This window comes from Ceratotherium simum, chromosome 23 (genome assembly GCF_057802395.1).
Source record: "Ceratotherium simum simum isolate JZ-2026a chromosome 23, ASM5780239v1, whole genome shotgun sequence".
Lineage (NCBI taxonomy): Eukaryota > Metazoa > Chordata > Mammalia > Perissodactyla > Rhinocerotidae > Ceratotherium > Ceratotherium simum.
Genome location: NC_141922.1, coordinates 40,091,671 through 40,119,047, shown reverse-complemented (window position 1 = coordinate 40,119,047; position 27,377 = coordinate 40,091,671). Strand labels below are relative to the sequence as shown.

The 27,377-nt window shown below is 35.6% G+C and overlaps 1 protein-coding gene across 4 annotated transcripts in view; it reads right to left on the bottom strand.

The window, feature by feature from the left end:
* The window catches only part of STK3 (serine/threonine kinase 3), a 290,389-nt gene that overhangs the window by 51,388 nt on the left and 211,624 nt on the right, over window positions 1–27,377 (bottom strand). For all 4 annotated transcript variants that reach the window (XM_087447596.1, XM_004431201.3, XM_087447594.1 and 1 more), the window contains one exon: window positions 18,064–18,239. In XM_087447596.1, the coding sequence (XP_087303722.1) occupies window positions 18,064–18,239 (176 nt within the window). The remainder of the gene's footprint in view (window positions 1–18,063; window positions 18,240–27,377) is intronic.

Genomic DNA, 27,377 nt, shown 5'->3' with positions numbered 1-27,377 from the left:
GTGTAAAATGTATATTCATTTAAAAATATAGACTCATAGCATTAAAAAACCTAAGCTGTTTTATATAAGCTACCTTGTGCTCACTTAGGTGACTATTACGCAGATTATTAATAGGTTGGTAAATTCAATGAAAACACCTTAATGGAATTATTTTATTAAGGATTACTTTGACATAACTTTAAATTTTTATTTGAAAGACTCTTACCTAGTAATCAAACAGCTTTTTTAGCAACAAGGGCATAAGATAAATGATCTCATTAACCTAAGCCTAGAGTTTATCATAGATTAAGGCTTTCAAACTTTAAATTGGACATAAATCAAAGTACATATTGGGGAATAAAACAAACAAATAAAAGAATGAGAAGTACTATGACTAATAAATAGTCTTTTAACAAGATTGTAAATAAACCTAAAGTTTATCAATATTAAATAATATATCTACATATTAAAATTAGTCAGTATTCCATATTCAAATTAGTCAGTATTCCATATTCTATCAAAAATTCTTCTTTTCTAATCACGGAAGTTACTTACAGAAGTTACTCAATAATAAAAATGTAACTGGAAATTAATAATCTAATATTTTTCTAACACTTGCTAAGATGTTATTTGAAATATATCTATTGCTCATTGGCATTTATTCAAATCACTTCTTATTTAATAAAAATAAGTTCTCTACTTTGAAATTTTATAGAGTTCAATATCAAGGTATTTTACTGTGGTAACCTAGAATAATTTTAAAAGAAAGGTTTAAAAAAGAAAAGCACTAGGCTTTAAAATTAATCTTGTCAATATTGGTGTCCAGGATACACATAAATATAAAAAAAATCAGAGACTGGTAAAATGAAAGAATGATCTCGATACTCATCATTCTAATACATAATGAATTTCTATAATGAAGAAAGGATTACTAGGGACACTAGATGCCCTTCTCTTATGCTGCTATTAAGTATTATTTAACAGTCAAATTCAATTTAATGCCTAATCCAGAGGCACACCACAAATATGCAAGTCCTATTTTTGTCTATGTCAGAAGACAGTTATGTATGCTATTTTTCTCCTTCCAATTTCTTGATCAGTTTTGCAAATAATTACAAAATATTTACCAGGCCAATGGCCCCATGTTCCCTACCCTGACCCATAGACTTTCCTTCTTTTTTCGCCCCTGTAACAACAGAGGATTCATTTTAACTGTAAATAAATCTTAACTAGTTATACTACTTACGTTCATACATGCTCTCAATGATATTATGAACTAATAGCCTTTGGAAATAGTAATAATTTATATAAGATATTTAAATACAGTTTTTTCAGCCAGAATTCACATTTGAACAAACAAGAAAACACTGAGGAGACTGAAGGTAAATATATCAAATTTACAATTCATCTTACAAGTAATTAATTCTTTGTTAAGTTTAAGAAAGTTGGGCCGGCTCCGTGGCTTAGCAGTTAAGTGCGCGCCCTCCACTGCTGGCGGCCCCGGTTCGGATCCTGGGTGTGCACCGACGCACCACCTCGAGGCCGCGTCCCACATACAGCAACTAGAAGGATGTGCAACTATGACTTACAACTATCTACTGGGGCTTTGGGGGAAAAATAAATAAATAAATAAATAAAAATAAATAAATAAAAAAAAGAATCAGCTTAAGAAAGTTGCTGGCAGTTGGGGGTGGGGGAAATGTTGTTTGCTTCAATTTGCAAGCCTCTGATTTGAAGGGGTGTTAGACCCTAAAGTCTAACAGCTACATAACAGATAAAATGCGATGCCCTTTATTATGAGTAAGGGGGGAAGAACAGATCACAATATAATGATTTTGCAAGCGGTTACCTTGACTGACTGAGTTAGAAGGGAGGTGAAAAGGCAGACAGAGGGTACTTAAAATACTTTTGCTGAATAAACGAAACATTAAAAACTTAAAAGGAGGTTTAATTGTTGGTAAGTTACTCTAGAAAGAAATAATAAAAACCAGAATATTAAATATTAATTTATATTTAAACTAAGTAATCTCAAGTCTCAAAAAATATGAAGAATAACATGTTCTAACCTCTATGTTAACCTTATTAATATTTTCCCATGTTCTGGAAATACTAATTAAAACAAAAAGTGGCTCCTATTAAATAAATGAATAAAATCTAGTGAGACAAGTGATTATTCATATATGTTGTTTGAATCACTTCAAATGCAGCATCTAGTAGTTTAATATTTAAATATCACAACTTTTAAAGTAGTAAGATACTTAATTTTAAAAATACAAAGTAACTATTACATATTTTGTATATCTGTGATATACCCGTGTATAATGTGATTATTTTTATTAGAGATAGAAAAAAATTAAATGAAATTTCTTTTTATTCTAAAAATCAAAAAGAGAATATAAAGACATAGTCATGCTTAAGTATTTTAGAACATTTTCCCGTAAAGAAAAGCTAATTGATGCTACCCTAAAAACAAGAACCCCAATATATTGTTAAGTACATTAATATGAAATTGAGTAAAAGTCTGAACCGGTACATTTCTTGAATGCCTTCTCTTACATTGTTACCATTTCTTTTTAGAATTTATCATGAATTTAAATAATAGCTTCCTAAAAATGATTCAGGGAAACATATGAGTGCATAAATACAATCCACTTTCCCCTGGAAATATATTATCTATCTGAACATAGAACATAGAACCTGAACAGAAAAATTCCAGCGTTTTTAAAGTACTTCCCCTGCTGTTAGAAGCTGCTTTTATTACTTGATACTTTAAGTATTAATATATAACAGGTTTTCCCTATGTTATAAAATAAAGGTGACTTTAAAGAAATAGTCATTTAACTTAGAGAATACACATTAAGTTGTTACCAATAGCTAAACTGATATACGTGATACTGTTTTTCATGTTTTAGTTATGAAACAGAAACGGGGGTGAAAAAACCCCTTATGTATCACATTTAAAAACAGCCTTTAGCTTTTCAAATAGATGTGATTTTTTTTTTCTTTTTTTATCTTTCAGAATAATAACCATAAGTGGAGATGATGGTGTTTGGCCTGCATTATTCTAAGGTCCTTCACCTGAATTCTGTTTATTTTCACAGTTAAACCTTCAGACTCAATTTCCTTTTTTTTTTGGTGAGGAAGATTGGCCCTGAGCGAACATCTGTTGCCAATCCTCCTCTTTTTGCTTGAGGAAGATTGTCATTGAGCTAACACCTGTTGCCAATCCTCCTCTTTTTGCTTGAGGAGAATTGTCACTGAGCTAAAGCCTGTGCCCATCCTCCTCTATTTTGTATATGTGATGCCACTGCAGCATGGCTTGATGAGCCATGCATAGGTCATTGCCCGGGATCTGAACCTGTGAACCCCGTGGCCGCTGAAGCAGAGTGTGTGAACTTAACCACTATGCCACCAGGCCAGCCCCCCAGACTCAACTTTTATAGGGTAAACAGACAAATTATAAAACATTACCTTGGAGATACAAGATGAGTATAATTTCTGAAGTCTCATTACAGAATTCTAGATGCTAGGAACCAGAACTAATAAACACACAAATATGTGCCACATGTGTAGAGCACCCCACTTAATATTCTGTTAGCATGAAGCTAAAAACTTCTTAGCAAAAAGCTGGCAAAACTAGACATCTCCTTATTTAAATTCCTCTTCTAAAAATCTTTAAAACTAAACAAAGCTAAATCTTTAAGTAAATTATCTATAAGAATTATCAGTCTGGTCCATGTGATTGCTTGGTCCTGTGTATCACCAGAAATTCTATAACCTTAGATAGTACAAATTCTGAATGTTGGTCAAACATTACTGTTCAGTCAAAATAACTTCAATTAAAATTTCACATTTAAAAAAATTTTTGAGCCTATTGATTCCACTACAATCAGATTTTTCAGATCAGTGGATCTGGTCAATTTATCTATGGGTGAAATGATTATATGTTCATATGTCTATCCCCATCAGGGTGTGGGAGCTTCTGTAGGACAGCAACTTGTTTAAATGACAAGTTCATATTCTTGGCATGTAGCAAGGACACAAAAAATGTTCACTGGATAAATGATAAATAATAAATGAAAGAACTAAATATTTCTGTAGAGATAGAAACCTGAAATGCTCTAAAATGTATTATCAAGTCAGAAATGTTTATTCTTATAAAAGAATGCTGAGTGGGAGTTTTTGGCTGCCCCTGAATTAAAGACTAAGGCTCACATCAAAGACAAAGATGATGCACAAGTACCCCCTATTTTGAAGAGAGCCACTGAGGGAGCCAAACCACTGCCCCTGGGTTTACTAAGAGGTTGCAGAATGAGCCACGCCAATCCCAAACCATCACCCTAGTCTACACAAGGAGATGAATCAGGGTAAGGGTGAATCAGAAGCCTGGGAGTGTAGTACTTGTTATGAGAGCTTCACACTCAAGCCAAGTTGGGGAGCACCAAGACATTCCATCACAGACATTGTAGGTCCCTGCAAGAAGGGGAGACTGGCATCTCACTTCCCAGTGGGACTGATTACTAAACAGGGAACCTGCAAACTTGCTGGTGCTGTCACTGGAATAGAATTTAGCCTGGTGAAAGTGTTCTTATACAACTTGACATATGTCCCGGGAAGTATGTAGGAGGTGGAAGAAAACATATTGACCTAGAAACTTCTCTACTTCTTGCCTAGAGATTTCTGAAGACAGGAGGCTTGATGGAGCAACCTGTACCGGCAGAGCTAATAAGGCCATAGACATAGTACACTTGGGAAGGAGGGAACAACGAGTACCTCTCACACTCCTCCTACCTACCCACTCATTCCCTGAGACCCTAGAAATAGAACATCACTGATTCCCATGGCTCCATGTGAGGGAACACAGAGATTAGAGGAACAAGCAAGGAAGACATCAAATGCAACAAAAGGCCACCAAGAGAGGGCTTTGTTTGAACTGGTGGAACAAAAAAGAGATTAGCTGCCCATTTCTGAAGGAGGATTGAGTGATAAAGGGAGCCAAGATAAAACTATCACTCCAAGAAAACCACACATGCTGTCCACATGAAAATCACATCAGCAGAGATATTCTGCAGCAGTTAGAACCAGATTATGCCAGAGTAGGACCCACCATCTTCAGACGACCAGGTTGAGATGAGGACCTGTCGTCTCTTTTGTTCTTCCTCTAACCTGCCCCGCACCACCCCCCATCTCTCCGAGACCCAGACACAAGAGAGGAGAAAGCACGCCAACTGTCTTAAACCACTTAGGTGGCCTGCCCTGAGATGCAGGGTAGGGAACGATCGGCTGAGATTTAAACCAAGTTTGAGATTAAAATTTTAAATTAGTGGCCAGCTCCGTGGCTTAGCGGTTAAGTGTGCGCGCTCCGCTGCTGGCGGCCCGGGTTCGGATCCCGGGCGCGCACTGACACATCGCTTCTCTGGCCATGCTGAGGCCGTGTCCCACATACAGCAACTAGAAGGATGTGCAGCTATGACATACAACTATCTACTGGGGCTTTGGGGGGGAAAAAATAAAATAAATAAATAAAATTAAAACAAAAATTTAAATTAGTCAGACTTTTACTAACCACAAGTGACAGAAAGTTGTAGCATTTGTCCAAAGGCATAGTTAAGGGACGGTAAAGAGAAATTAGAGAATGCATCATTCAAAATACGTTTGGAAAAAAGGCCATTTCAGATTTATACTCAATGAGTTGTAACTGTATAAAAGGTCTTACATTTTTAAACGTACCATGATGAATCCTCAAAGAGCTGATAACAAAAAACTTGGTAGCTGAAACTATTCTTTAAATTCAAGCATAGGCTGATATACTCCCCAATGAAAAAAAAAGCAAAATGTTATCTTTGGTAAATTCTCAAGCGACAGCTGTTACTTGCCTGTTTAAGCTTGGTTCAATTTATATCCATAGCTAAATTTACATCCATGGCATAGACAAAGCCAGTCTCCTCTGCTCACTGCTCCCTCTCTGTCCACCTTAAATTAGGGATTCCCTCGAAACCCGTGTTTGGTAACCATCTCTCCTCACTTCAGGGCTCTCTCTGGGTGATCTCATGTACTCTTTCTAAGCCAATATTCCCAAATCCATAGCTTCATCCTGTATTTTCAACTACCTAGTGGATTTATATGTCCATCCAGACATTACACACTTAATACATCCAGAACAGAACTCATTAGCTCACTCTCCACACCCAACCTCCAAAACCTGTTCTCTCCGTTTCTATTCTGTATTTCAAACAATGGCAACATCATCAATCTAATTCTCTAAATCAGAAAACTGTTCACCCTAATCTCCTATACACAACTAGTTACCATATCCAGATGATTCTAAATAAACTAATCTAGATGATTTCTTAAATCCAGTCTCTCTTCTCTAATTCCACTATCTTTGCCTTAATCTACTTTGACAATTTCAACAGTTTTTAATTCAGTCCTCCTAAGTCTCCAGTCTCTCTGATTCCTGTCTATGCTTCACCCTGACACTAAAAAACAAATTTGGTAAGAGTTACTTTCCTGATAAGAATTCTGCACTAGCTATCCACTGCCCACAGGATCAAGGCTAAATACTTGCTAGAAACCTCAGCTTGGCAGTTTAAGGCCTTTACAACCTAGGTCACTCCTGCATCATTTCTAAAACTCTGTTCAGTAGGCAATGCCTCCTTTAGGACCTGTTCTCTGGCCCCGCTGAAGTGTGCAGAAAAGCTTTCTGTGTCGCTGGCTAAGCCAACTCATTCTGGACCCTGCACCTCTGCCCACCTCACATCTGAACCCCTACTTTATTCTAATGGTCTTCTACCTAGACCTTGGGTTCAGTGCCACCATCTACCCATTTCCTCTTTTTCTTGATTACTGGCTTTATTTTCTGGCTCAAGGCAACCTCTTCTCTAAAGGTTTAGTAATAGTGTAATCGCTAAGTAGTACAGGGCAAACTCTAAAGTCATATTTCCTGTGTTCAAATTTTGGCTCTGCCACCTAGAAGCTATGCGACTTTAACCCTTAAACTTAATCTTTCTGGGCCGGCTCCGTGGCTTAGCGGTTAAGTGCACGCGCTCTGATGCTGGCGGCCCGGGTTCGGATCCCGGGGGTGCCCCGAGGCACCGCTTCTCCGTCCAACGCGAGGCCGAGTCCCACGTACAGCAACTAGAAGGATGTGAACCTATGACATGCAACTATCTACTGGGGCTTTGGGGGGAAAAAAACTGAATAAATAAAAAAAAAAACAAAAAAAAAAAAAAAACTTAATCTTTCTGTGCCTTAGTTTCCTCAGTTGTAAAAAAAAAAAAAGGGGGGGGGGAGGGGGCTGATAATAATAGTATCTCCTGCAAAGGATCATTGTCAGGAAAGTGCTTTGAATATACTCAGCACACAGTAAGCTCTCAATATGTATTAGCTATTATTTTTACTAATACTTAGTTTAACAGCTAGAAGCAAAAGGATAGAAAAATTCTAAACAGTAAAATTACACATGTAGACAAAACTGCACATACCACTTTGAACTTAAAGAACTAGTCAGTCAGAAAAACAATTTCAGATGCTGAAGTTTTAAACTTAATGCAGCTTCCTATCATGAGTCACAGCAAAAGGTGGCCTAGTATCCAAATGAATGGAAGCCTGATAGTTTAATGCGCAGTCAAGAGAAAAAAAGTATAAATGACTACAGACAAGGAAGAAATTCTTAAGGGTGAAGGTAACTGATACAAAATACACAAAGGAGCTCACGGATTGACTAAGTTCTGGAAAATGCTTAAAAAATGACAACAAAAAAGCTGAATTTCTAGCATATCTGAAGAGTTGCTGTTAAATGATGACTACTAGACTGCTAAGGGTTGCATAATAACTTATTAATTTCCTTAACTCAGTTATTTAAAGAATATTTTTCTAGAAGAGTATACCTATAATTCTATAATAAAGGAAAACGGAGAAACAGAATTTGTTTGCATACATTTGCTGTAATTCACTGATTTCTGCAAATCAAGGGGGAACTTATCTGCATCTTGTTTCTATTGTGCCTTATATAGAAATGCTAAGGGAAAGTCTTTAAATGTTCATTGTCAGGGCAAGAATAATTAAATGTATAAAATCAAAATAAGGCAATTTCAGGGCTTTTGTAACATCACTGAAGTTCTAATGAGTTAAAGGCAGTAAATTTCTTTTCACCAAAGAACATAATCACTAAAATGACTGTTTTAGATCTTTCTTCCATTAGCAACGATAATCCACAACTGACTACTCATTTCCTTTGACTAGTTAAGTAAAAGAGTATAGTTGGTTATTAGCTTTTTATATATTTACATATTTGTAGCCTTACTATTATGTAGCTTCATTTGCATTCTCATATTAAGATAGAGAGTTAAAAACTAAATTGAAGGTCTGTGGAATTACAACTTCATACTCTAACCCAGGTTACTGAGCCACTGGTAAAACACCTTAATAATTAACAACAGTTTTCATTACACCAGTATACTGTACATCAAATTAAACATGCACCATTATTTAATTCATTAAGAAAAAAAAGTCCCTTGCTAAGAACCATGAAAATGTGTCTTCAAAATAAATCAATGAAATTAAAATACCTGTTTTCCAAAATTCTTTTATCTGCTACTTTACATGAGTTTGATACCCTCTTTCACTTATCTCCTTAAGATCTGTCTATATTTCTGGGAAGAAGATGTTTCTACTATTGATGGACAAAATTACAAAACAAAACTAGTTTGGTTTATGAAACAAGACAAGTAGGTTTTGGATTTTTAAAAAAGCTATTATTTACTGGAAAGTCTTCCAACCTGAAGAATTGAACCTAATGAAAGCTTTCTATTTTAATGAGTGAGAGGCACTATGGGAAAAGGTTGCCAACCTAATGTCAGGACAGAAGAGAAAGGTGTCAGCATTAGTTTAACCAGGCCAACAAATCTCATAGGACCAAAAAGAACTATGCACTTTTTTTTTTTTGTGAGGAGATCAGCCCTATGCTAACATCTGCCAATCCTCTTTTTTTTTTTTTTTTTTTTTTGCTGAGGAAGACTGGCCCTGGGCTAACATCCGTGCCCATCTTCCTCCACTTTATGTGGGACGCCGCCACAGCACGGCTTGCCAAGCAGTGTGTTGGTGCACGCCTGGGATCCGAACCGGCGAACCCTGGGCTGCCGCAGCGGAGCTCGCGCACTTAACCACTTGCGCCACCGGGTCCGGCCCCTAGAACTATGCACTTCTAACTGTGAAACTTCATACTTCATACACATCGGTAAGTATGACAGAAGTCAGTTATGGAAAAGGTTCCGACACTAAACTACTATGCATATTCTGAAAACCTGAATTAAGTATAAAAATATTAAAATAATTTCAGGTTTGAAGAAATTTCATTTATAACAGTTAAAGCAAAAACATAACTCTTCTATTATCAACACATCTGATACATGCATTACTAGTAATGTCAATCAATCCTAACAACTTATTTGAAATCTAATGGTTTATTTATTTAAGAAGTAAACACTGTGGGGCATCAGTCTTAAAGGTGATAAATTATGGTGTCCACTCTTTGATCCTAAATTCCACTATTGGTTCTTAACATCTCTTTTGATGTAATCACCCCAACAGTCCCCACTGCTTACTTACTAAACATTCAAAATGAGGTTATGAAGACAAAGCCCACATAGTGAAAATGACTTCCTCAGACATCAACATTAGCCATAACATATGTGTGGAGTACAATATCTTTGTTTTAAAATGTAAAGTAGCCAATTTTTCAACACAATCTTCTAAATAAATGACATTTTAAAAAGAACAAATTACTATGAAGAAAGTTTATGCTTTTTAGAAGTCTGTTTTGGTAAGCCATTTTTCTTTTTGCCATATGCTTTAAACATCCTAATAAATTTCAATATGGTGACAAGAAACCACACACTGCACACCTGTGCTTTCTATCATAATTAATCCAATAAATACAGGCCTGTTCACTTTAATTTGTAAAGGAAATGATGATATAGTGAGTTTTAACTTAAGGTATTAATTACCTAAATAAGCAGAATTAGCTTAATGTTTCAGTGGACCTTGCCTAGATACAACCACCAAATAAAATTTTCTGAAATTATGGAAGCCTTAAACAGCACATTTAGGAACAAGAAAGCAAAATGCTCATTCTACCTCAGGTGGCCAAATGGGTTAAATTATACAGAGGAAAAAAAAACAGTGTAACACTTCAGAGACACTAAAGTTTTTGTTGTCTGTAACTACTATAGAATCAATTAAGTCCAGTTTAGTTGCCCAGTGACTATTAACATTTTTTTCTATTTGTATATAAACACTTATGTTTGAAGAAGGCCACTCCTCTTTCATAACAAAGGTTATGACTATCTTAAATGCCTCAGTAGATTGATGGCCAAAATCTTATAAAAACTCTACAGAGACCCAGACAATCACATGACACAAGTGCGCACATGCCACACCATCTGTTGAATATGACTGCCAGCACAGATTTCGTGAGCTGGCAAAGGACTGAAATACTCAAAAATTCTGCAAGTATTTCAAAGTGCAGGCTTCTCATTAATTTTAATTTCCTTTTGGCTCTACAAGGAGAGAGAGCAGTGAAGGCACAATGTGCCACATACACTCAAGTTCATGTCACATGTACACCTGTAATCATAAACTCTTATCCAGGGCTATCTACTAAAACACTTGAGATTCTGTGTTTAGTTCTTCTTTACCCTAGAAGAAACAAATCTGAAATATCTACAGTTATCTTTTCATATTTTTTTAATACTCCTGCAAACATCTGGAAATACTTGACAATCATCATTTAATTAATGCAAAGCTAATCGATGACAATATGCTTAAATACTTCACTCATCTGAAGTGGTTTCCTCAGTCCACACAAGTAGGGACTGAAGAGAACAAGAAGTTCTTTGACTAAGGAGTATATTACAAGGGAACTTTTAGCCAACGTCTCTTTAAAGAGCAAAAGCATTATGTGCATTTAAGTAGATAGAGTGGATGACAGCAAACTGCCACACTGGTAAAAAATGGTAGAGGCTGCTGGCGTAAGCTTTTACCTCAGGCTTTCCACAGGGCCTGTGTTGCTGAGGGCTTTCCAAAGGGCTGGCATCGCCACAAATCTTTTCGTGGGCTCTTGTACTCCACCAGCTCCACTTTATCACCCTCCATAACCGCTGGCTGCTCTAGGAGGGTGAAAAGATCCTGAGAAATAAACATTTCTCCAGAACAAGTGACGATTTCTAAAATGGCTATGGTGGCTCGAGCAGCAGGGTTGGTACTTTCACTGGGTTTACTGCTTTCTGCATTTTGCAGCAGTGAGGGTTGTTTTGTTGTTTTTTCCCCCTATAACCACACTGACTTGCCAATCCAGGAATCAGTGGTAGGACTGTAAAAAACTTAGGAAAATCCAAGGCAAATTTACACTTGGAGGAGAGACCTTTTTCTCCCTTTGCCACAATTATTCAGACTTTTTCTCTAGTGGTGCCCTGGAGGATTCTTGTGTCCCTCAGCTTAAAAGAACAACACAAACTGAATAAATATTTAAGAATCACAGTAATCAAGAAATGTTAACTTACAATTCAGTTTGAGTCAAAAACCAAAAAAAAGGTTGATTTATCTAATTCCCCTTATACTAGTAATTATTGTCAAACCAATTTCTTTCTTTTTATAAAAATTGGAACCAATATAGTGGGTTAACAGATGGCTTTTAAAGTTTTTGTTCTTATTCCAAAATCTTTACGTTACCCAAAATATATCTAATACTGTAATTTCCGCAAAACATGATCTACACGCTCTCTATTTAACACTAAACAATCTGGATGCTAAGACTGTTTGGAAATAATTCTAACAAGAACAAAAATATTAGACTAGTGCTATAATAAACAGATTTGCCTTTTCCATTTGTTTTAGAAATCTTCATAGGCACACCCCAAACAGAACGTTTTTAGTAGAGTTAAAATAATTGGTTCAATTAGCCCAAATGTATTTTATGCTATCTTTATACTACCCCCAAATTAGCAACATCATAAATTAACTCTCTTATCATTTCATTACATCCAGGAATATAACACAAAACAATAGTTCACAGAAAATCCAAAAGACAAATGCTAGAAGAAAATACACAAATTATGCTGCATACAGGCTTTAGGATAAAGAATGCTTCCTACTCTGCACATCTGTCTAGCAGGTGCCTCTCTGAATAAGTTTTGTCCTTTAGGTATCTGCTCTGAATTCTATAAAAGACAGTTAAGTGTTCTCTTTCATTTCTCTTTCTTGAAACCTATTTTCCTCAAGGCAGAAAAATAAGACTACCATGTCCTAGAAATGCAGTCAAAACAACTTAGGGTTGTTTTAAGCAACTTCTATTTAATAGACATAGGAATCACATAAAATCCAGTTCTCTTTTGGAAGATAGCCTTGAGATACACCATAAAGAGAGAAGATAAACACATAAACCTTAGCACAATTTATACTTTGATGAGTCACATTTTTTAACATTCTATATCTAATGTATGAGGGAATGAAGAAGACCAGATTTTTCTTATCATTACCAGCTGGTGTCCTAAGTGGAAATCTGTCTTTGCTTTTAGTCCATTTCTTTACTTTGTAAGCAAAGTATTCAATCAAACCCTTTACACGTGGCCCCGCCTATGTGTCCTCTTTTCCTACTCCCCTTTAGCCTCTCTTACACACTTTTCTCTGTCTTTTACCACACTCACTACTACTCTCAGCCCAAATACATTTTATATTGTCTTTACACTATACTACTTTATACTTTATTAATCTCCTGGCAATCCTTCCTTTATTCATCTCTTATTTATTCCTATTTACATTCCCCTCAGTAGCTATTACAAACCTTTTCCACTTTCCTCAAAGTGATGAGAAGGTTGAGCAGTTCCAGTTGACAGGTGCAGTAAATGCTGGGGAAGGAAGAACTGCTCTCGTCACTCTGTCCCTCCCCTGATTCCTTTTTAAGGCCACATGCCTATATAAATCAAAAAAGAAGTAATTCTGCAAAAATTGGATCCAGTCATATGATCTCTTGAAGCCTCTTTCCTACTGTGAGGACACTTTCTTTTTTTTCTTTCACCTTCTATTACTTAGTTTCTCACCTTAACCAAAATAGCACTCTTTAATCTAGCAAATTGGCTATTTCTGTTGATTAACCTTTTATATATATTAGTCTTCTGTTGTTTGTTGTTTTTGTTGTTTGTTTCTCTTCTTTTCCCTATATTATTTCAAGGCTGTTTCATATAACTGATTTGTCCTACCTCTTATCTTTTGCTGTCAATCAATCCTGCATGCTGCCATCACGATTAATGTTCTTAAAACACTTTTCATCATGTCATTTTCCAATTTAAAAACATTCAGTGGCTTTCTACTGTCTGTGAAACAAAAATTCACACTTTGCAATCTTGCATACAAAGCTTCCACCATCTGACCTGGATTTAACTTTCCACTTTTTTCTATATTGCTCCAAATGAACCTGAAGGTCTCTATTTCACTGTCACCCAATACACCTTGTGGTTTCCTACCTCTAACTTTTTCACTACACGCATCATTCTTTGTAGTGCCGGCCTTCCCTCTCTTTCTGCTGTCCCATCTTTCAATGCTTAGACAAATTCCCCCTTTGCAATACAATTTCATAAACTACTCCAGCCTTTACTGAGTTCCCCTCTTATGCGAAACCACATGATGTCTAAATTATTGCTCTGGATTACAGCTTAACACTTAATTAATTTACATCTTCTTAACCTAATAAATTAATATATATATAAAAATATATATATATTTTACCCATAGTGCCTAGCACAATCCAAAGCAGAACATTTGTTAAATTAGTTTAACGTTTTCTAACAAATTTTGGAATTTCTAGATAGAAGGACTCCAAAATCTATGATGGGCTGAAAATGTTACTGCAAGTTTACTTACAGGAGCTGGCTACTGGAAAATTCAATGCTCTGCTTTACAAAACTAGAAAGCCTAAAAAGGACAGTGGAAGGCTGCATTCAAAAGTTGTGTGTGTGTGAACATTTAAAAGGTAGACTGAAATGGCCCTTATCAAAATCACTAACGACCTTCAATTTCCTAAATTCAATATTCTAATTTTTGTTGAATTTTAATTATGGTAATTTCTAGTAGATTGCTTGCAAAGTTGATTGCCACAATTCCTTTCATTCCACAGGGCCCTCTGAAATGTGACTTTGCTGTTCTTCCCATCATGAGGTGAAATCTATTTTCATATCCCTTGAATCTGGACTGGCCTTATGACATATTTTGACTAACAGAATATGCTACAAGTGACAGTAGTCGAATTCTTTTTTTCCCCTCTCTTATTTATTTTCTTATTGTAGTAAAATATACATAACTTAAAATTCACCATTTTTAAGTGTACAGTTCAGTAGCATTAGGTACATTTGTATTGTTGTGCAACCATCACCACCCTCCATCCCCAGAACATTTTTCATGTTGCAAAACTGAAACTCTGCGCCCATTAAACAATAACTCCCTATTTCTCCCTCCCCCCAGAGCCCCTGGCAACAACTACTTTCTGTCTCTATGAATTTGACTATTCCAAGTATCTCATGTAAGTGGAATCACACAGTATTTATCCTTTTGTGACTAGCTATTTCACTTAGCATAATATCTTCAAGGTTCATCCATGTTATGGCATGTGTCAGAATTTCCTTCCTTTTTTTAGACTGAATAATATTCCATTGTATGCATATACCACATTTTTGTTTATCTATTCATCCATCGATGGACCCTTGGATTGCTTCCACTTTTTGACTATTGTGAATAATGGTGTTATGAACATGGATGTTCAAATGTCTGTTCAAGTCCCTGCTTTCACCTCTTTTGGGTACATACCCATAAGCAGAATTGCTGGACCACATGGTAATTCTATGTTTAATATTTTTGAGGAATGCCATACTGTTTTCCATAGCAGCTGCACCATTTTACATTCCCTACAGTGCACAAGGAAGGGTTCCATTTTCTCCATATCCTCACCAACACTTGTTATTCCTTCCCTTCCTCTCTCCCTCCCCCCTTCTCTGTTTATATAAAAGCCATCTTAAAGAGTGTGAAATGGTATCTCACTGAGGTTTTGGTTTGCATTTCCCTAATGATTAATGATAGTGAACATCTTCTCATTTGATTATTGGTCATTTGTGTATCTTCTTTGGAGAAATGTCTATTTCTCCTTTGTCCTTTGCCCATTTTTTAATTGGGTTGTTTGGTTTTTTGTTGTTAAGTTGTAGAATTTCTTGACTATACCCTGGATGTTAACCCCTTATTAAGATATGTGATTTGTAAATGTTTTCTCCTATTCCATGAGTTGCCTTTTCACTCTTTTGACAGTGTTCTCTGATGCACAAAGTGTTAATTTTGATGTAGTCCAATTCATCTATTTTTTCTTTTGTTGCCTGTACTTTTGGCGTCATATTCAAGAAATCATTGCAAATCCAATGTCATGAATCTTTTCTCCTATGTTTTTTCTGGGATTTTTATAGTTTTAATTCTTACGTTTAGATCTTTGATTCATTTTGAGTTAATTTTTGTAGATGGTCTAAGGTAAGGGCCCAACTTCATTCTTTTGCAATTGAATATCCAGTTTTCCCAGCATCATTTGTTGGTAAGATTGTCCTTTCCCCATTGAATGGTCTTGGTTCCCTTGTTGAAAATTATTTGACTATATATGTGATGGTTTATTTCTGGGTTCTCTACTCTACTCCACAGGTCTATATGTCTGCCTGTTTTGATTACTGTGGTTTTGTAGTAAGTTTTGAAATCAGGAAGTATGAGACTTTCAACTTTGTCTCAGGCATATGATCTCTTTGTCTCTCTTTTTCAAGACTGGTTTGATTATTCTAGTCCCTTAAAATTCCATATGAATTTTAGGATGGATTTTTCTATTTCTGCAAAAAAAAAGTCATTGGGATTTTGATAGAGATTGCATTGAATCTGTAGATTGCTTTGGACAATACTGACATCTTAACAATATTAAGTCTTCTGATCCATGAACATGTGACGTCGTCTTTAATTTCTTTCAGCAACATTTTGTAGTTTTCAGTGCACAAGTCTTTCACTTCCTTGGTTAAGATTATTCCCAAGTATTCATTGTTTTTAATGCTATTGTAAACGGACACTGAGGATTCTAAGTGCAGGTCTCAAGAGGCCTTGCAACTTCTGCTATCACCCTCTTAGAAGGCTACTAGTGCCACATAAAAACCCCAGTCTTGCCTGATAGGGTCATATGGCCTAGCCAACTGTCAGCACAACTGCCAGACACATGAGTGAGGCAATTTTGGAGATATCATTCAAGTCCAGTCAAGCTGCCAGATGACTACAGCCACTTGAGAGACCTCAGGTGACACCAGAGAAAGAACCTCTCAGCTGAACCTAGTCAAACCGCTTACCCACAAAACTGTGAGCAAATAAAATTGTTATTTTAAGCCATTAAGTTTTGGGAGTGGTAGCAAAGACTAAGTTAAGTGAAACAGAATTAAATCATTTTATTTGCTATTTCTTAACTATGATAATTTATTCATTACTTTGTAGCTCATTTCAAACTGTTTCCCAGAGGCTAAGATTTATTCCAACTGAGATAAGACAGAGTTCTTCGATGTTAAATACTCTACATTATTCATCATGTTCATGAATGATTCAAAGCTTGAATGTCAGCATTCTAAATAATTTATAATTTTTTAAAAAGTAGGTAGTTTAAAATGAAATCTTACTAGAACTATAGAAATACAGATTTTATTTTTCTAATTTCAACTTCAAAATTAAAAAAAACAGTAAGTAGATATTATAATTAATGTTTTCAGGCTAACCTGTGGCATTGCTAATATTTGCTAGCAATTAGTACTAAATATATTGAAGACAGATTTTGAAACTTTATTATCTGATTATTAAAAACCTCAAATAATCACCATATTTAGGAGAAAAGTACTTAATATTAAAAATATCTATAATCTCAAAGCATTTAGAGGTATGTTGACTAAGCAAAATGGCTTAATATTATCTATATATTTTAAAGATATATTTAAAATTTTATTTACTTATGAACAAATGTATTTATTAATAAATATAGCTATAAAGGATTATAAAAATCCTGAAAAAATCTTACAGAGCAATATGCAAAACTAACATACTATTTAAAACATACTAAAGTAGGGCCGGCCCTGTGGCTTAGCGGTTAAGTGCGTGCACTCTGCTGCTGGCAGCCCGGGTTCAGATCCCGGGTGTGCACCGACACACTGCTTCTCCAGCCATGCTGAGGCCGCGTCCCACATACAGCAACTAGAGGGATGTGCATCTATGACATACAATTATCTACTGGGGCTTTGGGGGAAAAAATTAAATTAAATTAAAAAAAAATTAAAAAAAAAACATACTACAGTAAAAATTTACTCTATAAAAATTTCTACTCCATTAAAGAATTCATTTTGAGAATTTACTCTCTCAAGATGTAGAAACAGTTGCTTTAGAATTGTTTATCTGTATTATATGCATTCTTTAAAAGAAATAAATAATAAGGAGCAGGGCAGAAGAAATAAAGAGAAAATGTAACAAAAGAGGCAATAACGCACAGTTTTATATTGAAGTTTATAAGCTAACTAGATACAGAATAGGACGATTATTTCTGACAAATGAAGTGGAATTAACACTCAAGTAGAAACTAACTCAGTTAACTTTCAAAGTTGAGGCAAATTTCTCAAAGTCTATGTCATAAATACCTTTGCATCATTTGTTTTGGAAACTGAATTTACTGACTGCCAGAAGTAACTCATATTTGCATTATTAAAAACATCTTTTGAAATAGTTGTCATTTTGTTTTAAAGAATCCTAAATATTTCTCTAGATTTCAGCTATGATTTATTTAACTATAAGCAATTATTTACATTTCTCTGCACACACACTTCTATAAGCAAACTACAAAAATTTTACCATTCTTCTACCCACATATGTGGCTATGTATTGAATATTAATGTACAGTCTATAATTTTATCCACACACACAAACTATGCTTCTCAATGTGACAATAAAACAAAGAAAGATAAAATATAAAAGGGAGAAATGCAATGTACTTACAAAGTCAAAGTCTCCATCTTGAGGAACTTTCCAGTTATCAGGAAAAACATTTTTGGACATAGGGAAGGGTTCATGCATGTTCTGATTACAGTTTTCATGACTCTTATTCTTGAAGTCCTGTTTATCAAAGTAGTCCATGAATGATGGTCTTTGTACTTGTGGTGAAGTTGCATTTCCTTAGGTAAACAAAGAACAAAGGGAGGATATAAGTTCTTATATTTAAAGAAGTATGATTTTTATTGAAGTATGATTTTTTTCTTGCGCAATATAATAAATTTGTACTGGTCAGATTCAAGGCCAACACCGTCAATTTAATGAACAACAAAGTAAAATAAAATAAGGTAAGAATGAAAAGACAAAAATATCCAGGCCAAATAAAAAGTCAACTAATGATTAGGCTGAGATCCACAATATTCTTAGATTGTAGAAACATTTCAGAATTTGGCAGGATCTTTATCATAATTTTATTAAAATCATTTCAGATGTATTTGAAATTTGCCAAATAAAGTAAAATTTTAAACCTAAGTGTTTTTTTTTTAAACATTTAAGCCTGCATTGTCATTGTGCACCACTATTAGCTGTAAGAAGTTACAAGGACTCATCCAGGTTCTTCTTATGTCTCTGCTTCCTCATAGTTTTTCTAGCTGATTCCACCTCCTCCTGGACTCTTGTTTCACCTGTCATATTTATATCCATGACTCCCAGCTCTATTTCCCCAGCCCAGACCTTGCTCCCAAGTTCTGTATCTGACTTTCCCACTGCTTACTATTGGCCTACGTGATCTGAGGTGAGTGACAGTTCCCTCAAACTTGCCAGTTCCAAAGCTAAATTCAAGCTCTCTCCCGTCAAACCTGCTGCTCCTCCACATGCTCTCTCTCTGTTCACGTCAGCGTTATTGACTCAATCCTCAATGTGGTCAAGTCGAGAATTAACCCAGACTCCTGTCTTATCATACCAACTGACAGTTAGCTCTTTGTAATTACACATCTCAATGGAGCTGTTTAAATCTAACCTTTTTTCCTCTATCCAGCTACTGTCTTAGTTTAGCTTCTAATCATTTCTTGCCTAGGCCATTGTAGCACCCTCCAAACTGGTCTCATCCCAATTTTGACTTTTGTTTCATACTGACAACGTAGTGACCTTTCTGAATGCAAACCAAACCATGTCATTCTGCTTAGAATCATTCAATGGCTCCTCATTTTCTATACTGAACGATTAAAGTGGAAAATAAACATTTGAAATAACTAGATTTTAAAATCTGGCTGGTATGATCTTGATCACTGGTTTTCAAACTGGTTTCCTTAAAGCCCTAGAGTTCCAAAAGAAGGTCCCAGAGACCACCACGAAGACATTTCCTATACAGTTCTCCATATAGTAAGTTACCTACCTGCTTCTTAAAAATTTCCATGATGGGAAGTACACCTCCCCACAAGGAAGCCTGTTGGGTAACTCCAAGTTATAAAAAGTATTTTTTTAATGTGAACTTGAAATCTGTCCTTCTGTCATTTACACTCATATTTCAAATAAATTTCTCTTTCATATACCAGTCTCTCAAATATCTGAAGACAGGGATAATGGCTCCTGTCTTAGTTGTCTGTTTTTCAGGTGAAATATCCCCAGTTCCTTTCATATCATGTTTTTCAAACTCATCATCATCTTGTTTACTTGTCTACGGAGACATTCCAGTCTCTCCAAGATCCTCTAAAATCAGACATAATATTACTAATAGTGATCTGGCCAATCTAGAATACATTTTGTAATCATACTAATGCAGCTTAAAACTATAGTTACTATTAGGACAACTAAATAACACTGTTGGCTCAGTATGAGCTATAAGGTAATTTTGGTCAAAAGAATACAATGCTAAAACTTATATTTTTACTCTTTAGGAATACGAGATGAAACTGAATTGATGCCTACTCTAACTGGTGAATCAGCAAGTCTGGAATTCTTTCAATTAAACTAAAAGGGTGGGGTGAGGGAGACGGAGCTGTCAGGCAAGCATCCTATCTCCCCTTTCCTTCCCCTAGCTTTTAGAACTGTGTCTTATTGGGTGGATTTGAAGTTCAGGTAAGTTTCCATAGGTAAGGATATAAGACAGGTTGGTAATGGCAGTATTTACTCATTAAAAAAATTTCCATTCATTGTCTTAAAATGACATGATTTTCCCTATTAAAACAAAGTTTTTATTGACTTCACATTGACTATGTGTGTTTTTTTTTTAAATGTGGTAAAATATACATAACATAAAATTTACCACCTTAACCATTTTTAAATGTACAGTTCAGTTGTGTTAAATATATTCACATTGTGGGGGCCGGCCCGGTGGTGCAAGCGATTAAGTGCGTGTGCTCCAGTGAAGCGGCCCGGGGTTCGCCGGTTCAGATCCTGGGCGCGCACCAAAGCACCGCTTGGCAAGCCATGCTGTGGCGGCGTCCCATAAAAAGTGGAGGAAGATGGGCACGGATGTTAGCCCAGGGCCAGTCTTCCTCAGCAAAAAAAAAAAAAAAAAAAAAAAGAGGAGGATTGGCAGGTGTCTTTCTCAGCAAAAAAAAAAAAAAAGAGGAGGATTGGCAGGTGTTAGCATAGGGCTGATCTCCTCAGAAAAAAATATATATGTATTCACATTGTTGGGGCCAGCCCAGTGGCGCAATGGTTAAATGCACACTCTCCGCTGTGGTGGACCAGGGTTCACAGGTTCGGATCCCAGGCGCGCACCTACGCACTGCTTGTCAAGCCATGCTGTGAATGCGTTCCATGTAAAGTGGAGGAAGATGGGCACGGATGTTAGCCCAGGGCCGATCTTCCTCAGCAAAAAGGAGGAGGATTGGCATCGGATGTTAGCGCAGGGCTGATCTTCCTCATCAAAAAAAAAAAAAAAAATCACATTGTTGTGCAACCAATCTCCAGAACTCTTTTCATTTTGCAAAACCGAAACTCTATATCCATTAAACAACAACTCCCCATTCTCCCCTCCCCACCAGCCCCAGCAACCACCATTCTACTTTCTGTCTCTATGAATTAGACTACTCTAGATATCTCATATAAGTGGAATCATTATGTATTTGTCTTTTTATGACTGGTTTATTTCACTTAGCTTAATGTCTTCAAGGTTCATCCATGTTGTAGCATGCATGAGAATTCCTTTCTTTTTAAGCTGAATAATATTCCATTGTATGTATATGTCATATATTGTTTATCCATTCATCTGTCAACGGACACTGGGTTGCTTCCATCTTTTGACTATTGTGAATAATGCTGCTATGAAAAATGGGTGTACAAATATCTCTTTGAGACCCTGCTGATTATGTTTTTAAGTTAACTATTCTGAGTTAACCAAATTTTTCTCTATAGATATACAGATTCTTATTTGCAAGTGATCTTATTTCTTAATACCTACACAGAGGCCTTTTTCATGTTCTTATGGGTATTTTGATGGTTGAGCCTAATCTCTGATCAAGTGAATCATTATGATACAACATAAGTAAAACCAAATAATACAATTATTAGTAAAAATAATGTTAATGTTTTATTTTCAGCCTATGAATTATGTCTTTTAAATATGTTTCTGTCTTTATCTTCTATCTATCTTTAAACTATAAGTTCCCTAACGTAGGAACCCAAATCCTTTACCCAAATAATTTCACAAATAAGATAATTATGACCATCAATGAGTGCTTTTGACTGTCCACTCAGATGTTCAACATCCATGGCCATGAGGAGAAGCTAATGAGACGCTATATGGTTTTTCAACATCATTACTTTTGAATTAGTAGAGGCTACTAGTATTTCATTACTAGTAACTGTGTATTGGCAATAATAAATGAGAAATTATTGTGACTACTACAGTTTTTAGAATGATTTGCGCTAATAGAAGGAATTTGATATTCAGAATATGCATGTATTAGTGGAAAAATAGAAAAAAAATACAACTGTTTATCTAAAGACTCATCCTCCAATTATAGTTGCTCAGACTTTAGAAAGCTTGAAAATAAGTGTGACAAGACGTCTGGAACCCAAATGGTATCCACTGAAAGGATACTGAGACATTCCATCAAAATTAGGATAGCAAAAAACATCAATATTTGTAGTAAACCTTCAGAATTTAGAACACTCTCATATCCCACATAGAAAACCCATGAAAAAGGAACTCCTTAGGGACAGTTTATCAAGATAACAGCCAAAGCTACCCTTAGATTCCCTGTCAGAACGGACTTTACTGGTATGTTAAAAATGAACAAAATATATAGGAGAGAAGGTATAATATTTTAATGATCAATAAATGTTATATAAAGATTTTGTGTTTATGGTATTTTATCTTCAACTTTCTTCGCTAAAATCTCCTATTGTTAAAAGAAGAAAATGGTTGATGTGGCAAGGTTACACTACTGACATTTGGACAGGACATACACATTCCATTAACATTTCCAACAGATTTTAAGAACCCTTGATTTGTCTCTGAGTCTTATATGTCATTATGTCTCAGATGTCATTACAAGACATCTTTCTCCAACATCAGAATTGAAATTTGGTTCCTACGACAACCTTTTATTCCAAAATAAAGTCCAGGAATTTAACCTCAATTATTCTCCACCTCTGCCCTTTTTATGAGAATAAACAATAAAATATTACAAGTCTAGCTCAACAAATTTTCTATAAAATAATTGAGTAAATCAAATCATTGGGGGGAGGGAGAAAATCCACTTTTTTTTAAAGAGAAATTTTCTAATAGAATTACATATTTATTTGTGTTGTAAGTTCTCATTTTAATCAGCTAGTCTTAAGATGGGTCACATGCATTAAAGATAACTGAAAACTTTAACATTTGGTACAAAAACGTTACCAATGTTTATACAGTAAAATCAGAATCAGAGAGGAGAACAAAAATGGTTTTGTTGGGAACTAATTCCTGGTAAAGCAAGAAACCATGAAGATCACCATTACCAACTGGATTTGACAAACATATAGAAAATGCTTCATTGAAGCAAATTTCTAGATACAATTCTTCAAAAAATAAATTTAGGGGCCTGCCCCATGGCCTAGTGGTTAAGTTTGGTACACTCCACTTTGGCAGTCCGGGTTCGCAGGTTTGGATCCTGGGCGCAGACCCACACTACTCATCAGCCATGCTGTGGTGGTGACCCACATACAAAATAGAGGAAGACTGGCACAGACGTTAGCTCAGGGCGAATCATCCTCAAGCAAAAAGAGGAGGACTGAGAACAGATGTTAGCTCAGGGCAAATCTTCCTCAGCAAAAATAAATGAATAAATAAATAAAATTTAGTATATCTAGGTGCTTTGGTAAAAAACAAAACAAAAACACATTGTGGCACTACTAATCTATTGAAGAAAACAGCACTCCCTGACCACTCCCCCTCCCCAAAACTCCCTCCCCACACCCCCCACCAGGCCAGGCCCACACTGCTCTTATTACCTTTCCCTCTAGTCGGCACTGGCTTCACCGCAGACTCTAGTTACAGTTTACTCCCTTAGTAGGTATGGAACTCTTTATCTTTACCAATCTTGACCAACCAGAATCTTTAAAAATACCCTAGTGCTGTAATGAAACAGTCAGTGGTCTTTTGATATACCAGTGACTCTTAATTCAGACCTTAGTATCTGAGTAAACGGAAGATTAATCTTTTCCCACTGGAAACTAACACTTATTAGAGCACCTACTCTAATATGGCCTACATTTTAAGAGCAGCAACATACACAGGAAAGGAGAAGGAGAAAAATAAAATCTCAAAAGCTGCTTTTCCACTATAGAGAATAAAATGGGGAAAACTTTAATCTTTTATAAAAACATTCACAACAAAAAGTAAGATGGGCTGGGTAGCCACTTCCTTTAGAGATAGGGAGAATAAGGAAAAGGCTGAAAAACAGACAGTATTCTTTTCTGCAATGAGTCAGAAATAAAAGTCCAATCAGAAGTAAGTAATGGCAACAGAAAGGGAAGAGGCAGACCAATCCCTGGGGCTGACTAAAGACAAAAAGATAATTACTGAGAAACTTCATTCTAGGAATCTACTCTTCTATCCCCAACAGTCCTGTGCAGCTCCTAACCCTATCCTAATCAGGAGCTTCTATGCCAAGTCCCATAAGCCACTGCTAGCATCCCAGCATCTCAAAGTGAAAAAACTGCCTACTTTATATCTATAGGCCCTCCCTCCCTTGAGGTGACAAGGTGTCTCTCGTGGTGGGAAGAGAGGCCATGTAACACAATTCTGGCCAGTGACATATAAGATGAAGATTTCTAGGAAAGCTCTTATGTTCTTGATATAGGTGTCACCACTCTGCTTCTTCTTGCTCTTTCCTCCTGCCTGGAATGCAAACTTAATGGCTAAAGATCTAGCAGTTACTCTACAAGCAGGAGGACAAGAGTAATACCCTAAAGATGGTGTCCCAGAAAGGATCTCTAATGACATCACAACATCACTCTACCAAAGCAGGACACTCTGCTTCTGGATTTCTTGTTAAATGAGAAAAGAAATTAACCCTATTTTGTTTAAAACACTGTTATTTAGATTTTCTGGTACATACAGCCAAATTCAGTTCTTAACTGATACACTTTTATACACTTATTTATAAGTGGAGGATATAGGAAGAGGTAGGAGTAGCAGTCTTCAATTTTACTATAGGAACACCCCCATTTGAAACATAAAAACCCCTATAATATAGTGGTTTAATTATCACTACATTTCAGATACATTATAATTTTAAGGGTCTTTTACAGGCTGACCTAAAAACCTATGGTAAAATGCCTGTTGGGTTCCACACTCAAAATCTTGGAAAATAACCCATTCGTAAGTCAGAAATAAACATTCTCACAGAGAGTTAACAAAAGTCTAAAAATCAACTTAAATAAAAGAAGGCAGTCTATTCCATTAGATTTTTCTTTTTGGATGACTTTATAACAAGATATGCTGACAAATAATTTTTTTATTCAAATATATGTGCTTGTACTTCTAAATATTTTCCACTGTTTAATTTAAAATTCAGTATTAACATTTAGAGTATACCTTTGTTATACACAAATAAAATTTAAAAAACAATTTTTTAAAATTTCTACAGAGGAAAATGAGTTATGTTTGTTTCAAAAGTTAATGGGAGGGGGCAGCTGTAATTGCCCAGTAACGTTTAATTACACAATATGAAACATGCCCACATTGTGCAGTTGAGTCTCCAGGGAGATGCATGTTCACAGGAGTGGGACACAGAGGATGAAGTTTCTGACTGACAATTTATTTTTACAAAAGGAAAAAAAAATTAAAAAAAAAAAATCTTCAACAGGAGAGTGAAGCAGGAAATCTCAAGGTAGTAACCACTGTCATATGTGGTTGTGGTTGCTATGGCAAATACTTTTTTTTAATACAAGAAAGAATAATCACATAAAATTGACATCAATTTCTCCAGTTGCAGCCGAATTCTGACCCTAGCTTATAAAAATAAATATATATTTTTTAATAATAAATTTAATGTTCAAAATTACCTTCTTCCTTAATTTTGGCCCCACTTCCTTCAACTATTTGCTGTCGAACTAAAAACACATTAGCAATAAAGAATACAATAATCACTACTCGATCCCTTTGTGCATGTGAAATTTTAAAGAAAAAAATTGTTTTCCCTCTCCTTCTGACATACACTAAAACATATATAAGGAAACTAAATTGTGTGAATATGATATCTTTAGAAAATATGCCAGTCCACCCACAATTATTCATTAACTTTCTTAATTTGCACGTCATCTAAACAGATGAAAAGTCTTCAGACATTTAAATATATAAAGGAATTTTAAAAATACTTTAACAAAATGTAACTTAATTTTTAATTTCTTAGCATGAATATGACCAAGACAAGTATAGGGAACAAAATAACAATTAATCATAACTTTAGCATAATATATTTCAACATCAAAGGAATTTATGAATATTACCTAATTTGTTCTTCTAAAACTATTTTAAGATGTGGGTGGTTCCACCTGATTAATGATCTTAAAAATCTGTCCTTTAATTTGTTGCCAAGAGTATAGTAAATACATATAAAACCAGGATGTTAATACAGAAGCTACTGACATCAGCTTTTTCTTAACTTCATCAGACTATTTTAAAACAAAGGAGGATACAGACAACATGGAGACGATCCAGAGGCTAGTCATAAAAAAGATTAAAAGCTTAGAAAATAATACCTGCACAAAGGTTAAAGAGAATGAAATTGTTCAGCCAGGAAAAGTCTGAGGATACAATTTAATAAGTATCCAAGTAAATACGAAGGGTTCTTCCACAGAAAATAGTGACCGGCTGTTTTCTATCTCCAGTGAGGGCAGAATAAAAGGAAACAGACAAACTGAAACCCAAGTATTTTAGTTAAGTAAAAAGAATGATTTCCTATGCAAGTAATGTGCATTGTAACAGCCACTGTGCATCTACGGAAACTCTTTCTTCAGAGGCCTTTACAAAACAGACAGATTTTCATTTGTACAAGGAAGACTAATATTTACATGCTTGTCTGTACTCTGTGCTAGTAAAAAAGGTATCCTACGACCAAAACACCTATACTAACGAGCCCAAGATGTGTCACACACCATTTAATATTCCACAGACCAAGAGCACACAGAAGAGCAGACCATATTCCGTACTCACAGGTAACTCCAAACCACTGTAGTCACACCTTAGCTAGACACCTACTAACTCTTAGAGGAAAATGAAGGGTTTCTAATTGCCCAGTAATACTATGGGTATCTGCACCGAGCTGCAAGTGGGACATGTAGTTTCCTGTTGTCACCTTTACTGCTATGTCCTGGGCAAGATTAATCTTACCAGTTAAAGAAGCATACGACAGTTTTTCATGAAAGAATGGTAAGATCTCTGGAGAAGTGGGAAAGTGATTTCCCCTACACACTCTGCCACCCTGGTTAATTGTTTCTTGGCATCTCAAATTCCATCTTTAGTGATTTACTCCTTTAGCTCAAAGCTTTGAAAATTTTGGAAGAAACGTAAACATTTCATGAACATAAAACATTATTAAGCATTTTACACCTGCATATTTGATACTTTTCTGAAATAGGTTTTGGGAAGAAGATGGAAGGAAAGGATCTGAGCCAGCGCTGGGAGAGAAGATGTTACTAAGCAAAGAATGGGACATGGAAGTTGTTGCTCAGAGCAAATGGTCTCACACTTACAGTTTTGTCCAGGGACATGAGATGAACTAGGAGGTAGGGATACCTAATGGTCAGTCTTCCCTCCTTGGTACCTCTCCTAAACCATTCTTAAACCAGTCTAGAATCTGTTTCCAGGATAAACTCTTAAAAAT